General features: G+C 53.5%; 1 protein-coding gene across 2 annotated transcripts in view; it reads right to left on the reverse strand.

The window, feature by feature from the left end:
- The window catches only part of AP3D1 (adaptor related protein complex 3 subunit delta 1), a 44,988-nt gene extending 33,828 nt beyond the window's left edge, over nt 1-11,160 (reverse strand). The window contains exon 1 of one of the 2 annotated variants that reach the window (XM_065875336.1): nt 11,041-11,160. In XM_065875336.1, the coding sequence (XP_065731408.1) occupies nt 11,041-11,136 (96 nt within the window). In that variant the 5' untranslated portion in view covers nt 11,137-11,160. The remainder of the gene's footprint in view (nt 1-11,040) is intronic. The other variant, XM_065875338.1, reaches the window with a different exon arrangement.
- Nucleotides 11,161-13,233: the final 2,073 nt, after the last annotated feature.

Here is a 13,233-nt window from a genome sequence, read left to right on the forward strand (position 1 = left end):
CAGCTGATTCACTTTGCTGTACGGCAGAAACTAACACATCACTGTAAAGCAATTATACTCCAACAAAGATGTTTAAATAAATAAATAAATAAATAAAATGTTTCATATTCCCTTGGGAGTATTTAAGTATTTATCTAAAACATAGTTACACACATGAAGTTAAAGTAAGGAACGTGGGAGAGAATGATTAGTCTTTGCAGTCTTATTTACACACAGCATTGCTAACAAAGAACTATTTACTCTCCTTTTCACAAAAAAAGAAAAAAAAATGGCCAAGGTATACAGGCATGATCTAGATCCAGGAAATTATACAGGCAGACCTCAGAGATATTGTAGGGAGGGTTTCAGACCACCTCAATACAGTGAATATCACAGTAAAGCAAGTCACACGTAAAAGTTACGTTTACACTGTTCCGTAGTCTGCCAGGTATGCAGTAGCATTATGTCTAAAAAAACAACATACACGCCTTAATTAAAATCACTTTATTGCTAAAAAAGGCTAACCATCATCTGAGCCTTCAGCGAGCCATCTTTTTTTTGGGGGGTGGGGGCGGGGGCGGGGGGGCAGGATCTGAGTTCCCCGACCAGGTATTGAACCTGTGCCCTCAGCAGTGAAAGCGCCAAGTCATCCTAACCACTGGACCGCCAGGGAATTCCTAGCGAGTCAATCTTTTTGCTGGTGGCGGCTCCTTCCCCGATGCTGTGGATGGGGCGGCCGTGGCCATTTCTTAAAATAAGACAATGAAGTCTGCCATATCGGTGGCCTCTAGCGTCCGATACTGTTTGATGGCATTTTACCCACAGTAGAACGGCCTTCACAGTTCGAGTCAATGCTCTCAAACCCTTTATCAACTAAGTTATGTAATATTCTAAATGCTTTGTTGTCATTTCAACAATCGATTATGTCACGTCTTACGTGGGTGAGGTTCGTGAAGTCCCAAAACAACAGCAAGAGTTAACATCAGAGATCACAGATTACAGATCACCATCACGTAATAATGAGATAGTTTGAAAACTTGTGAGAATTACCAAAATGCAACACAGAGGAAGTGAGCAAATGCTGTTGGAAAAATGGCGGCGACACGCGTGCTCCCTGCAGGGTCGCCACAGACCTTCCATTTGTGATAAACGCAGTATCTGCAAAGCACAACGAAGGGAAGTGCAAAAAAATAAGGCCTGTCTGTACCAAAAACATGAAATAAAAATATTTTAAGATCTAAAGTATAAATAGCTAACACATATAACTGACACTGTTTTCAAAACAAGAAGTTGGAGATGCAAGCACGACGAAATTCTCAAACACCTTGGCCTGTTCTGAGCAGGGTCACACTTCACCACAGAGCAAATAGTACTGAAATGGATGTGTGATTCACAATTTACCAGAGAACAAAGGATACAACCTTCCCTCATATATGAACCCGGCAGCTATAATAAAACAGCCATTTCAATACTGCCTGCTCAGCAGAGTTCCCTGGGACACTTAAAAATCCCCAGGATCCCCAGGCCCTCCCAGAGGAGTGGAGTCAGACCTCGAGGGCTGAGGCCCAGAGAAGCTGCCGTTGACCCTGAGGTGCTGGCAGGCTGCAAGACCATGCAGCTGGACCCTGGACTCCTCTTTTAGACTTCTTTTAAGAGATTTAGGTTCACAGCAAAACTGACTGGGAGGCAGAGGTTTCCCACCTCCCACCCCACGTGTGCACAGCGTCCCCACTAGCAGTATCCCTCACCAGTGCGACGTGTGTTACAACCGATGAACCTACACGGACACGTCGTTATCACCCAGCAGCCACAGCTGACGGAGGTTCACTAGTTTGTGGGTTTGCACACACATACACTGACCCGCATCCACCGTTACGGCGTCACACGGCGTAGTTTCACTGCCCTAAAACCCCTCTGTGCCCCACCCATTCATCCCTCCTCTCCCCAATCCCCGCACCATTGATCCTTCTCCCCCTTCCAGAGTCCTGCCTTTTCCAGAATGTCCCAGAGTTGGAATCACAGTGTGTAGCCTTTACAGACTGGCTTCTTCCTCTCGGTCATGTGCTTTTTAAGGTTCCTGCGTGTCTTCCGTGGTTTGATGGCTTTCTCCTTAGCTCTGAGGGACACTGCATCGTCTGGATGCTCCGTCCACAACCTGGGCGACATTATCTCTGCTGCCTCGTCCCCTGCCGTCTCCCAGAGGTGCTCTCTGGATCGTCCCAACATGCCGGTCCTGCCACCACCCACAGCTGCCCCGGCTTGGGACCCAGAGCCCCAGCACCCTGCTCTCATGAGCACCAGCACAGCAGTGCTCAGACCTTTGGGAGCTTGGACGGGTTGAGACCACCACTGCTGCCGCCAGAGATGGGTGTAAGGACAGCAGTGTTTCCAGGGCATGCCAGTGTCAGACCAGAAACATTTCAGAAGTCGTTATGATACACGACCAGGGAGGGCTCTCCCCGTTATTCCATCCACCTTGCCAAGAACAACCCAGCTGCCATCTACGACCATCGCTTCCACAAGAAAATATTAACATTTTAACCCAGAAACGTAGGCGAGTCAGTGTCGAGACGAGAGAACTCCTGACGAGATGCAAGCAGGACCCACAAGGAGGGCACTGTCTTGTGCTCACCTGGCTGGGCATGGGCGCCGACGCCTCTGCAGCCGGAAGAGCCAGGCCTCCTGTAGAAGCCCGAGCTGAGGCCCACCCTGGGGTCAGGACCCTTCACCATCCCAACAACGAACACAGCCAGGGCACGGCGCTGAGCAGTTCAACGGACAGAGGCCAGACAGCCTATCTGGACCACTGCCACCCCATCCACCCCACGAGCCCCTTGTCCCCGCACTCAGCCCCCGGGACCCCACGCAGGCATGTCAAGCAGCTCCTGACGGCCAATCATGGCCCTTCTCATCACCCAGTCGCCCTCGGCTCGGACTGGAGCCCCACCTCGGCAGAGACAGAAGCAGATGGGTGGGGGCCGGGGGCTGGGGGAGGGGAAATGGGGACCATAGAGTGGGCACGGCATCTCTGGTGGGGTGACAGAAATGTAAAGGTAGATCGTGCTGACGGCTGCGCGCTTTTGTAAATACACTAAAACCTTCACTGAATTTCTCACTTCAAGCAGGTGGGTGCTAAGCTATATAAACCATACTGTCTCAATAAAGCCACACAGAGAAAAACCACTTCGGTGCCACCAGAATGGAAAGACGTTATTCAGCGACACGTGACCCGACGGGCCTGCGCCTCTGGTTCTGCAAATGCTCACAGCACTAGTCTACACCACAGCGGCGACCCTCCTCCCTGCAGGGTGACAGCGGCCCAGAGACCCGGCCCAGCAGTGGCCTCCAGGGCCCGAGTCATTCAAGTGGAGGAGGAAGAAATCCTCAGCGCCAGGGTCCCCCAGCAGTGGACAGCGACGGTGGCGCCAGGACTCACCCTTAGCCTCCGCACCCAAGTAAGCGCTGGGGCCGACAAGACCAGATCAGAGGATTCGTGGCGGCACTCTGGGGAGGCCGAGCTTCGGGAGACAGCGAGGGGGGCACGCCCTTCCTGCCTGTGCCCACCGCGGACCCGGGCACAGCCGGGGGGGGCCGGGACTCGGCCATGGGGCCGCAGTCAAGTCTCAGGCTTCCCGACCTTAGAATCCCACCCCGTCCCCCCAGCAGAGCTCCCAGCGCAAAGGCTCTCAGCTCTGCGGCCGTGCCCCCAGGGGACGCCGGGCCACACCTGGGACGTCCTTGGTCCTCAGACTGGAGGGTCTGGCAGGCAGTGCGTGGGGCCAGGGCGGCTGCTCCACACCCCAGCGCCCAGGACGGCCGCCCCCCAGGGGATGAGCAGGCCCCAGAGTCCACGGTGCCAAGGGGGCAGCCCAGCATCGAGTCTACTTAGGTCACCATTCCTTCCTTGTTTTTTTTGTTTGTTTGTTTAATACTTTTGGCCACACCCGCACGGCTTGTGGGATCTTAGTTCCCCGAGCAGGGATTGAACCCACGCCCTCAGCATGCACCGCAAGGAATTCCCCCCTCCTGCCTTTCAACCTCCTGGAATTGTCATGCAAATGGCATTCCCGAGGGCTGGTGACCCGCACAGACACAGCCCACTACAGACTTGGTCCTCACAACTGCCACCGCCCACAGCCTGGCCACCCACTGCGCCCAGGGCCCGGACTGTGCCCTGTGAATAACTCCTCCAAGTCAGGGAGAGCTGAGAGCCTTACACTGGGAGCTCTGCTGCGGGGACGGGCTGGGGGTCGAAGGCTGGGAAGCTTGAGGCTTGACTGCAGCCCTGTGGCCGATCCCTGGCCGAGTCCCAGGACCCCCAGCTGTGCCCGGGTCCTCGGTGGGCACAGGCAGGACGGGCACGCCCCCCTCACTGTCTCCCGAGGCTTGGCCTCCCCAGAGTGCCGCCACAAATCCTCCATTCTGGTCTTGTTGGGCACCAGCGCCCAGACTCCCAGCACAAAGGCTGGGAGGGTCAGGCAGACGGCGTCACAAAGGCTGCAGATGGCACTACGCCAAGGAAAGAGTAAAGGCAGGCGAGGCCCCGGCGGCTGCTGCTGTGAACGGGAGCCACAGGAGTGCTTCTAGTGGTTGCGACGCTGCCCTGGAGGCCAAGGCTGCTCCTACCCATGCTGCTGCAGTGACTGCCCTCCCACGCAGGGCGCTTCATCAAATGCCCCAGGCGGGAAACAACCCAGAGGTCCGGCAACAGTCCGAAGGATGTTCCGAAGGATAAATCAACCACAGCAGACCCCTGCCGGCGACCAGAGCGAACAAGCCACCGTGGCCCTTCCCCACAGCAGCGAGCGACAGAGGCGGCGACTGACACCAGCCTGCAAGCAGAAGTGAGCGAGACGTTCAGGGACATTTAAAGGACAAAACTATAAGTAAGGCAAGGAAATTACCCTCGGAGAACTTAGGATAATTATCATATGATACTTAAGCTGTACGAATGTGCATTATATACTTCACAACTAACAAGAGTTCGAAAAAAACACAGAAATCTAGGAGACTCACCCTGTGGGCTGTCTAGGAAACCTCCCCGTTTCCCTTCACTCTGACATCCAGCGCGGGCGTCCCGCACAATGACCGACTCCCTGACACCAGCTGGGTGTCCCAAAACTCAGTTCGGATCTGACCCTCTCTGCCTGGCATCAGCGCAGACCCCACAGGCTGAGGGCTCCGTCACAGGTCTGTCCCCACCTCACACACCCGCCAGCTGTAAACCAGAGTTCCCGTGACCCGCTTCTCCGCAGGGAAGCACTTACTCGTTCGTGTTTTCCAGTTTATCACACAGTAAGAGGCACGACAAAGGATACAGATGAACAGCTGGACGAAGAGGCAGAGAGGGTGGGGTTCAGAGGGTCAGGAGGCAGAGCTTCTGTCCTCGTGGCACTGGGGGGCGCCACCATCCTGGCACATGGATGCTTTCACCAACGGAGAACCTCCCTGAGCCTCATACTTTAGATATTTATGGAGGCTTCATCACGCAGGCATGATCCATCATTAACTCCACCTGCAGCCCCTCTCCCCTCTCCGAAGAATTGGCAGGCGAGCGGGTGTGAAGCTTCAAACCACGGTCTGGTCTTTCTGGTGACCAGTCCCACCCAGGAGCCCACCCCGGATCATCTCATTAGAACAAAAGACACTCCGATCACCCAGGAAACCCCAAGGGATTCAGCAGCTCAGTGTCAGGAACCGGGGGCAGCGACCAAATATCCCAACAAGGATGCCCCTACTACCTCTGTTGCTTAGGAAACGACAAAAGCTCCAGGAGCTCTGCGCCAGGAGCAGGGACAAAGGCCATCTTATCTCACAATAGCACAGCGTCCAACAACACAATGACAACACAGGGGACAAGGGACGCCTGGATGAAGGGCCAGCATTAGGGAATTCTGGGAAATTTTCCTTTATCAGTTTGGGTCAGGGGTTCTCATCTGGGCAATCCCACCCCCCCCAGGGGACACTGGGCCCCGTCTGGGGAAACTGTGGTTGTCGAGACTGGGCATGGCCTGGTATCAGATGGGCGGGGCCAGAGATGCTGCTCCACACCCCAGAGCGCCCAGGCCAGCCCCCCTCAGAGGAATGACCCAGCCCTGATGTGGGCAGTGCCGAGGGGGAGAGACCCTGACTTAGGGTAACAACCCATTTACTAAACGTCCTATCTTCACTCTCCTCAGAAGCTGTTAAAAGGAATCTTACAGAAATAGCTTAAAAGCACCAAGTGCTTAGCCGTGCCAGACATAACACGTGCTTTTGTCACTGTCCTCGGAGCGAGGGCCAGCCCCACACACACCTCACAGCCCGAGGAGCCCCACACACCTCGGCACCAGGATGAACCCCAGGAAACACAGTTCCATCTTAATCCCAGATTATACCCAATTTTAAAATCTCTCTCTACAGTCACCCCTTGGTATCTGTGGGGGATTGGTTCCAGGACCCCCGAAGACACCGAAATCCTCAGACACTCAAGTCCCTTGTATAAAATGGCGCAGACTTGCATACAACGTGCACACAGCCTCCGGTACACTTTAAATCATCTCTAGATGACTTACAATACCTGATACACTGCAAGTGCTGTGTAAATGGTTGCCTGCGTTTAGCAAATTCAAGTCTTGTTTTTTGAAACTTTCTGGAAATTATTTTTTGGAAATATTTTAAAAATGTGTTTAATGTATGTAACAGCACATATATAATATATGCTTTAAAAAAATATTTACTTATTTATTTATTTGGCTGTGCCAGGTGTTCGTTGCAACACATGGGATCTTCGTTGCTTCGTGCAGGATCCTAGTTCCCTGACCAGGGATCGAACCCAGGCCCCCTGTGTTGGGAGCATGGAGTCCTAACCACTGGACCACCGGGGAAGTCCCGAAACTTTCTGGAATTTTTAAAAAAAATACTTCCAATCCAAAATTGGCAAATACAGAACCTGCAGATACACACAGCCGACCACACACAATTAAAACTGAATTTTTTAAAGTTCAGAAACTTCGGGACTTCCCTGGTGGTCCAGTGGTTGAGAATTCGCCTTCCAACGCAGGGGATGCGGGTTCGATCCTTGGGCGGGGAACTAAAATCCCACATGCCACGGGGCAACTAAGCCCATGCACCGTAACCACTGAGCCCGTGCACCGCAACGAAGACCCAACACAGCCAAAAAAAATAAACAAAATTTTAAAACAAATAAATAAAAACAAAGTTCAGGGGACTTCCCTGGTGGTGCGGTGGATAGGACTCTGTGCTCCCAATGCAGGAGGCCTGGGTTCAATCCCTGGTCAGATCCCACATGTGTGCCGCAACTAAGAGTTCACATGCCACAACTAAGAAGCCTGTGTGCTGCAATTAAGACCCAGTGCAACCAAATAAATATTTAAAAAGCAAATAAATAAATTAAAAATAAAGTTCAGAAACTTCAGTTAAGTGGGTCGGAAGTTTTTAGACCCAAGAGAAAACACTCAGGCACCACCCAAACCCTGGCTGATACTGCTGAGTGTCGCCTGATGGAATAAGCTGTGGCACCAAACAGAAAACATGGAACCCACCTCAACGCCACTGGGGGGCAGGGTACATAAACTGCAGTGCCCCACGTGGAACCCACACTCATGAGGTCTAAGCCCTCAGGAGCACTTGGCGTGCGTGGACAGCACTCAGGAAGGCTAACAAGCAAGACCAGGACAGAATCTTAACAGACAGAACCTCCCTCAATTTCTACGCACAGAAAAAATTCTCAAATTGATTTCTGGGGAGAAGAATGTTTTTTTGTTTTTTTGTTGTTGTTTTTTTTTTTTGCAGTATGCGGGCCTCTCACTGGTGTGGCCTCTCCCGCTGCGGAGCACAGGCTCTGGACGCGCAGGCTCAGCGGCCATGGCTCACAGGCCCAGCCACTCCGTGGCATGTGGGATCTTCCCGGACCGGGGTATGAACCCGTGTCCCCTGCATCAGCAGGCGGACGCTCAACCACTGCGCCACCAGGGAAGCCCGAATGTTACCTTTTGACTTAATAAACGCTAAGCTCGTTACCAAAAGTTACGGGTATAATTTAAAAGACTGAAAGAAAAACCCTTCCCCAAAACATTAAAAGTACTCATAAGAATGAAACGTTAAAAAGTCATTTGTTTTTTCCTAGTCATACCCAAGTTTTGGAAGCAAGGACATTCGCAAGTGAATTTCTGTACTGTATCTTAGGGACTGAAACAAACTCAAGCGTCCAAGAAACAGGTGAATTAGCCAACTGTTTCTCAAACTTCTTTGACTCATTGGAAAACATATATTTTCCATGGTAACCCAACTCACAGGCATGCATACACTTAGTATCATAAGCTGAAACAAAAGCTTCAAAAAACAAGTTACTCCACCAGTGATCCGGATTTTCCAGCTTCTTCTTTTGGGGGCTCACAGAAGCCTGCATTCTGTCACTTGCTGCACCCTCATAGGCACTCAGCAAGGTGGAGAGGTGGCTGTCACCCCCACTTCAAAACATCAGGGGGCTCTCCCCAGGTCACCCAAAGAGACCCAAGAACCAGGATGCGGGTCTCCCAAAGTCAAATACTAAACCACGCTGCCTTCCCACATGGCTTTTAAAGTCACCGATAACCCTCACTTCTGTGGTGCCGCACATAAGTTTTAAACTAAAATCTATTACTTTGGGGACTTCCCTGGTGGTCCAGTGGTAAAGAATCTGCCTTACAATGCAGGGAACACGGGTTCGATCCCTGGCCGGGGAACTAAGATCTCACATGCCGCAGGGCAACTAAGCCCACACGCCTCAACTGGAGCCCCCGTGCCACAAACTACAGAGCCCACGCACTCTGGAACCTGCGCGCCACAACTAGAGAGAAGCCCATGCATCACAACGAAAATCCGGCACACTGCAACTAAGACCCGACGCAGCCAAAAATAAATTAAATTAAAAAGTAAATAAGTAAATCCTTAAAAAAGAAATCTGTTACTTTGAGGGGAAACTATACTGCTGCCAGAAGTCTTCCCTGGAATGTGTGGGGCGGGGTGGGGTAGAAGGGAAGAAGTCATCTTGGAGCTAGAAGAGTCACTCCACAGCCACCTGCTGTGCTCCAGAACATCTGGAACCAATAATGACCCTCCAGATCACAACTCTTCTGATGAGGAAACCTCCACATCCCAACGCCACGTCTGTGGGAATCGCCAACAGGCTAAGGGCAGTATTCGCGTGGAACCTTGCCTTGAGGACTCCCAGCACCAGCACCTCCACCACCAAAACCCCATTTAGTAGGCTCGGAGCCTGTGGGGACAGCGCCATCAATCCCAAATGAATAGAGCACAGCCCAGGGTACTACCAGTGATGACCGGCACACGCCGTAAAAAGCAGACCCCCCTAATTGCATTGTGCATCTCTCTACTGGAAAGACCCCTCGGCCCCTCCTCAGAATCCCGGAACAGACTGCTCAGTAACATCCACTAACCAAGGTGGGAAAATCAGGAGGCCAACTGGCACAGAAAAAGAAATCTAATGGTACAGACACCTTCCAAATTCACTTAGCCACGCTTAGTATCTAAAATGCAGGCCAGGGCTTCCCTGGTGGCTCAGGGGTTAAGAATCCGCCTGCCAATGCAGGGGACACAGGCTCCATCCCTGGTCCAGGAAGATCCCACATGCCGCGGAGCAACTAAGTCCATGAGCCATAACTACTGAGCCCGCATGCCACAACTACTGAAGCCCGAGCGCCTAGAGCCCGTGCTCGGCAACAAGAGAAGCCACCGCAATAAGAAGCCCGTGCACCGCAACGAAGAGTAGCCCCCGCTCGGCGCAACTAGAGAAAGCCCGCGCGCAGCAACGAAGACCCAACGCAGCCAAAAGGAAATAAATAAATATTTTAAAAATTGAAATAAAATAAAATAAAATGCAGGCCAACCAGCTACTCTTTCAACTCAAAGAGAAACTGAAAATCAGACCAAGAGTTCCCTACACTTGTAACCAACGCAGCTGGCCAGAGCTTCCAACGTGATTTAAAACCCAAGTGTAGCCAGAGAAGAGAAGGAGTGACAGAAATGAACCAAAACAACCTAATTACATTTCAGCGAGGTCACACCCATTCTGAGAAAGTGCAACAAAGAGGCAAGGAACTCAGGCTCTCAGCTGAAGGACAGAGCCCAGGGCCCTTGGTGCCTCCCAGCAAATTCCTTAACTTGTCTGCACCTTCCTCTGGGTACTGCTGGGCTTCCCGGGAGCCACTGTGAGGGCTGGCGGGGTGTAATCTGGTAGTGGGACCTGCACAATGTCTAACAGCTGCTCTCCATCGGGCAGCCTGACTCTCCAGCCAGGAAAAGGGGACCTTCTCCAACACCCCATTGTGTAAGTGCAGGCTTGGGCGTCCATTCATGGAAGTCAGAGGTCTGGTAGTCACTAACTGTCCCCGATCCTCCTAAATCTAGGTCACAGGTTGGGGGGTGGCGGGAGGGAAGAAAATGGTGCCCACGATTACATTACTTCTGGAAAACCTTTTCCCTCCGACTTTCGGGTATCTAGTTAAGTCGGCTTCCCTATTCCAGGACCCCTGAGCGGCTTCCTCATTTCGGCCGAGGACATCCGCTGCCGCACCCTCCTACCCCGTAAGAGGCGCGGCCCCACCTTCCGGGGGACACGGGCCCACGAGGCAAGGCCTGGACGTGCGTTTATCCCACCAGGGGTTCCCCCCGCGGAGAGGAGAGTCCCCCAACCAGGAGTCCAAGGACTGGGGCGGGGCCGGGGGCCCTCCCTTTTGAACAGAAGATCGAGAACCACACTCAAGACTGGAGATCCACCGCTGGGGGGGCGGGGGTGGGCTGTGAAGTCTCTTCCGGGCCACCCTCGGGGAAGAGGCGGGCCCCCAACGCCAGGCAATAAACTAAGGCTCTGAGACGGAGCGCGCGTGCGGAGGCCCAGGCCGCGGGCAGCCGGGGCTCGAGCCGGGGGCGGGGCCTCGGGGGCGGGCTGGGGGCAGGAATCAGGGGCAAAGCCGGGGTCGGGGTCAGGGCCGGGGTCGGACTGCGTCGACGCGAGGGTCCGGGTCCGGATCCGGGCCCGGGCCAGCGCGCCGGGCTCACCTCGTCCTCCTTGTGGTTGCGGATGCCGCGCACCAGATCCTGCAGATTCTTGTCGAACATGCGGTCGATGCTGCCCTTGACCATCTTGAGGGCCATCGCGGCTGCTGCCGCAGGGCCCGAACCCCGGGAGGCCCGCGGCCAGGCGCCCTGAGGGGGCCCGGGGGACCGCGTCTGCCGCCCGCGGAGCGCTGCGCTGCCAGCCGCCGCGGCGGGGCGGTCTCCCAGGCCAGGTCGGCGGCGGTCGGCGGGGCGGCGGCGGCAGCGGACCCGCTCAGCAGGCCGCGCTCCCCTCCCCTCCGGCTCCGCGCCGCTTGCAAATGGCGGACAAAATGGCGGCCGGTCAGCTGACGGCGGTAACCCGGACCGGGCGGCCCGCCCCCATAGGCCCCGCCTCCCTGTAAACCCCGCCCCTTCACCCCTAGACGCCGCGTTTCCCTGACAACGCCAGACAGCCCAATGGAAACGCAGACAACGGCCTCCGGGCCGCTCGGCCGCGCCCCCTCCAGCTCAGGGCTCTTCCCTCTCATAGGTCAGTGACCTCCGGAACTCCACCTACTTCCTCGTTCCGGTTGTAACCACGCCCTCTAAGCGCTCCCTCCCTGGCCCGCCCCTCAGTTAAGTGACAGGTGTGGGCGGGCCCCTCCGTGGGCGGGGCCTGCTATGGGCGGGGCGCCCACGTGGAGCTTCCCAGGGTGGTTCCTGGAGAAGGACCCAGCTCCGCCCTTTCTGATTCTAAAAGCTGACGGTGTCAGAGAACTTCCAAAACCGACTCTGCGGCGAACCGATCCTGAGTCTCCTGCACATCTCACAAAATCCTGTGATATGGGCAGGACAGGGATTAACAGGGCCACGTGGAAAAACTGAGGCCCAGAACTAGGACTTCAACACAGTCTTTCATTCAACGAACTTTATTGACAGCCTACTTTGTGCCAGGCCTGAGCAGTGAATGAGATACACTTGGTTCCTGTCACCGTGATCCACCATAAAGAGAGTAAAAAAGCAAGCCACAAACTGGGGTAAGATATTAGCAATACATATATCTGACAAAGGACTTATATCCACAATACAGTTAAACAGAAAATAAAGCAGAACCAAACAAAAGTTCCTACAAATCGCAAAGAAAAACACAAACCAGTTAAAACATGGCAAAAGATTGTGAATATGCATTTCACAAAAGAAGATATCCAGGGCTTCCCTGGTGGCGCAGTGGTTGAGAGTCCGCCTGCCGATGCAGGGGACACAGGTTCGTGCCCTGGTCCGGGAAGATCCCACATGCCGCGGAGCGGCTGGGCTTGTGAGCCATGGCCGCTGAGCCGGCGCGTCCGGAGCCTGTGCTCCGCAATGGGAGAGGCCACAACAGTGAGAGGCCCGCGTACCGAAAAAAAAAAAAAGAAGGTATCCAAATGGCCAATAGACTGCTGTATCTCAGTTATGAGGGAAAAGTAAATTTAAACCACACTGAGATATTTCTGTACCCCCATAAAAATGGCTAAAATTAGAAAGATTGCCAATTTCAAGTGTGGCAAGGATGTGGAGCAACTGCAACTCCCCTGTCTTACATTTCAGGTAGGAATGTAAAACTAAACAGCTACACTGGAAGCCTTTGTAGTGGAAGCACAGAGTCTTAACCACTAGACTACAAGGGAAATCCCCTGGCTGTATCTTTTAAAGCTAATATATGTATGCCCTTTGACCCAGCAACTCTACTACTGTACCCAACAAGAATGCATAAATACATCCACCAAAGACTTGGATAAGAATGTTCACAGCAGCCGTATTTATATTAGCCCAAAACTCAAAATGATCCAAATGTCCATTGACATAAAATGGATATATAACTCCTGTGGTATATCCAACAACGGAATACTATGCGGCAACAAAAAAGAACAAATCACTGGGACTTCTCTGGTGGCACAGTGGTTAAGAATCTGCCTGCCAATGCAGGGGACACGGGTTCGAGCCCTGGTCTGGGAAGATCCCACATGCTGCGGAGCAACTAAGCCCGTGCGCCACAACTACTGATCCTGTGCTCTAGAGCCCACGAGCCACAACTACTGAGCCTGTGCACCTAGAGCCCGTGCTCCACAACAAGTGAAGCCACCACAATGAGAAGCCCACACACCACAGCAAAGAGTAGCCCCAATCGCCGCAACTAGAAAAAGCCTGCTTCACCAGTGAAACAATAAAAGTTGC

The sequence above is a fragment of the Phocoena phocoena genome, chromosome 3, assembly GCF_963924675.1.
Source record: "Phocoena phocoena chromosome 3, mPhoPho1.1, whole genome shotgun sequence".
Classification (NCBI taxonomy): Eukaryota; Metazoa; Chordata; class Mammalia; order Artiodactyla; family Phocoenidae; genus Phocoena; species Phocoena phocoena.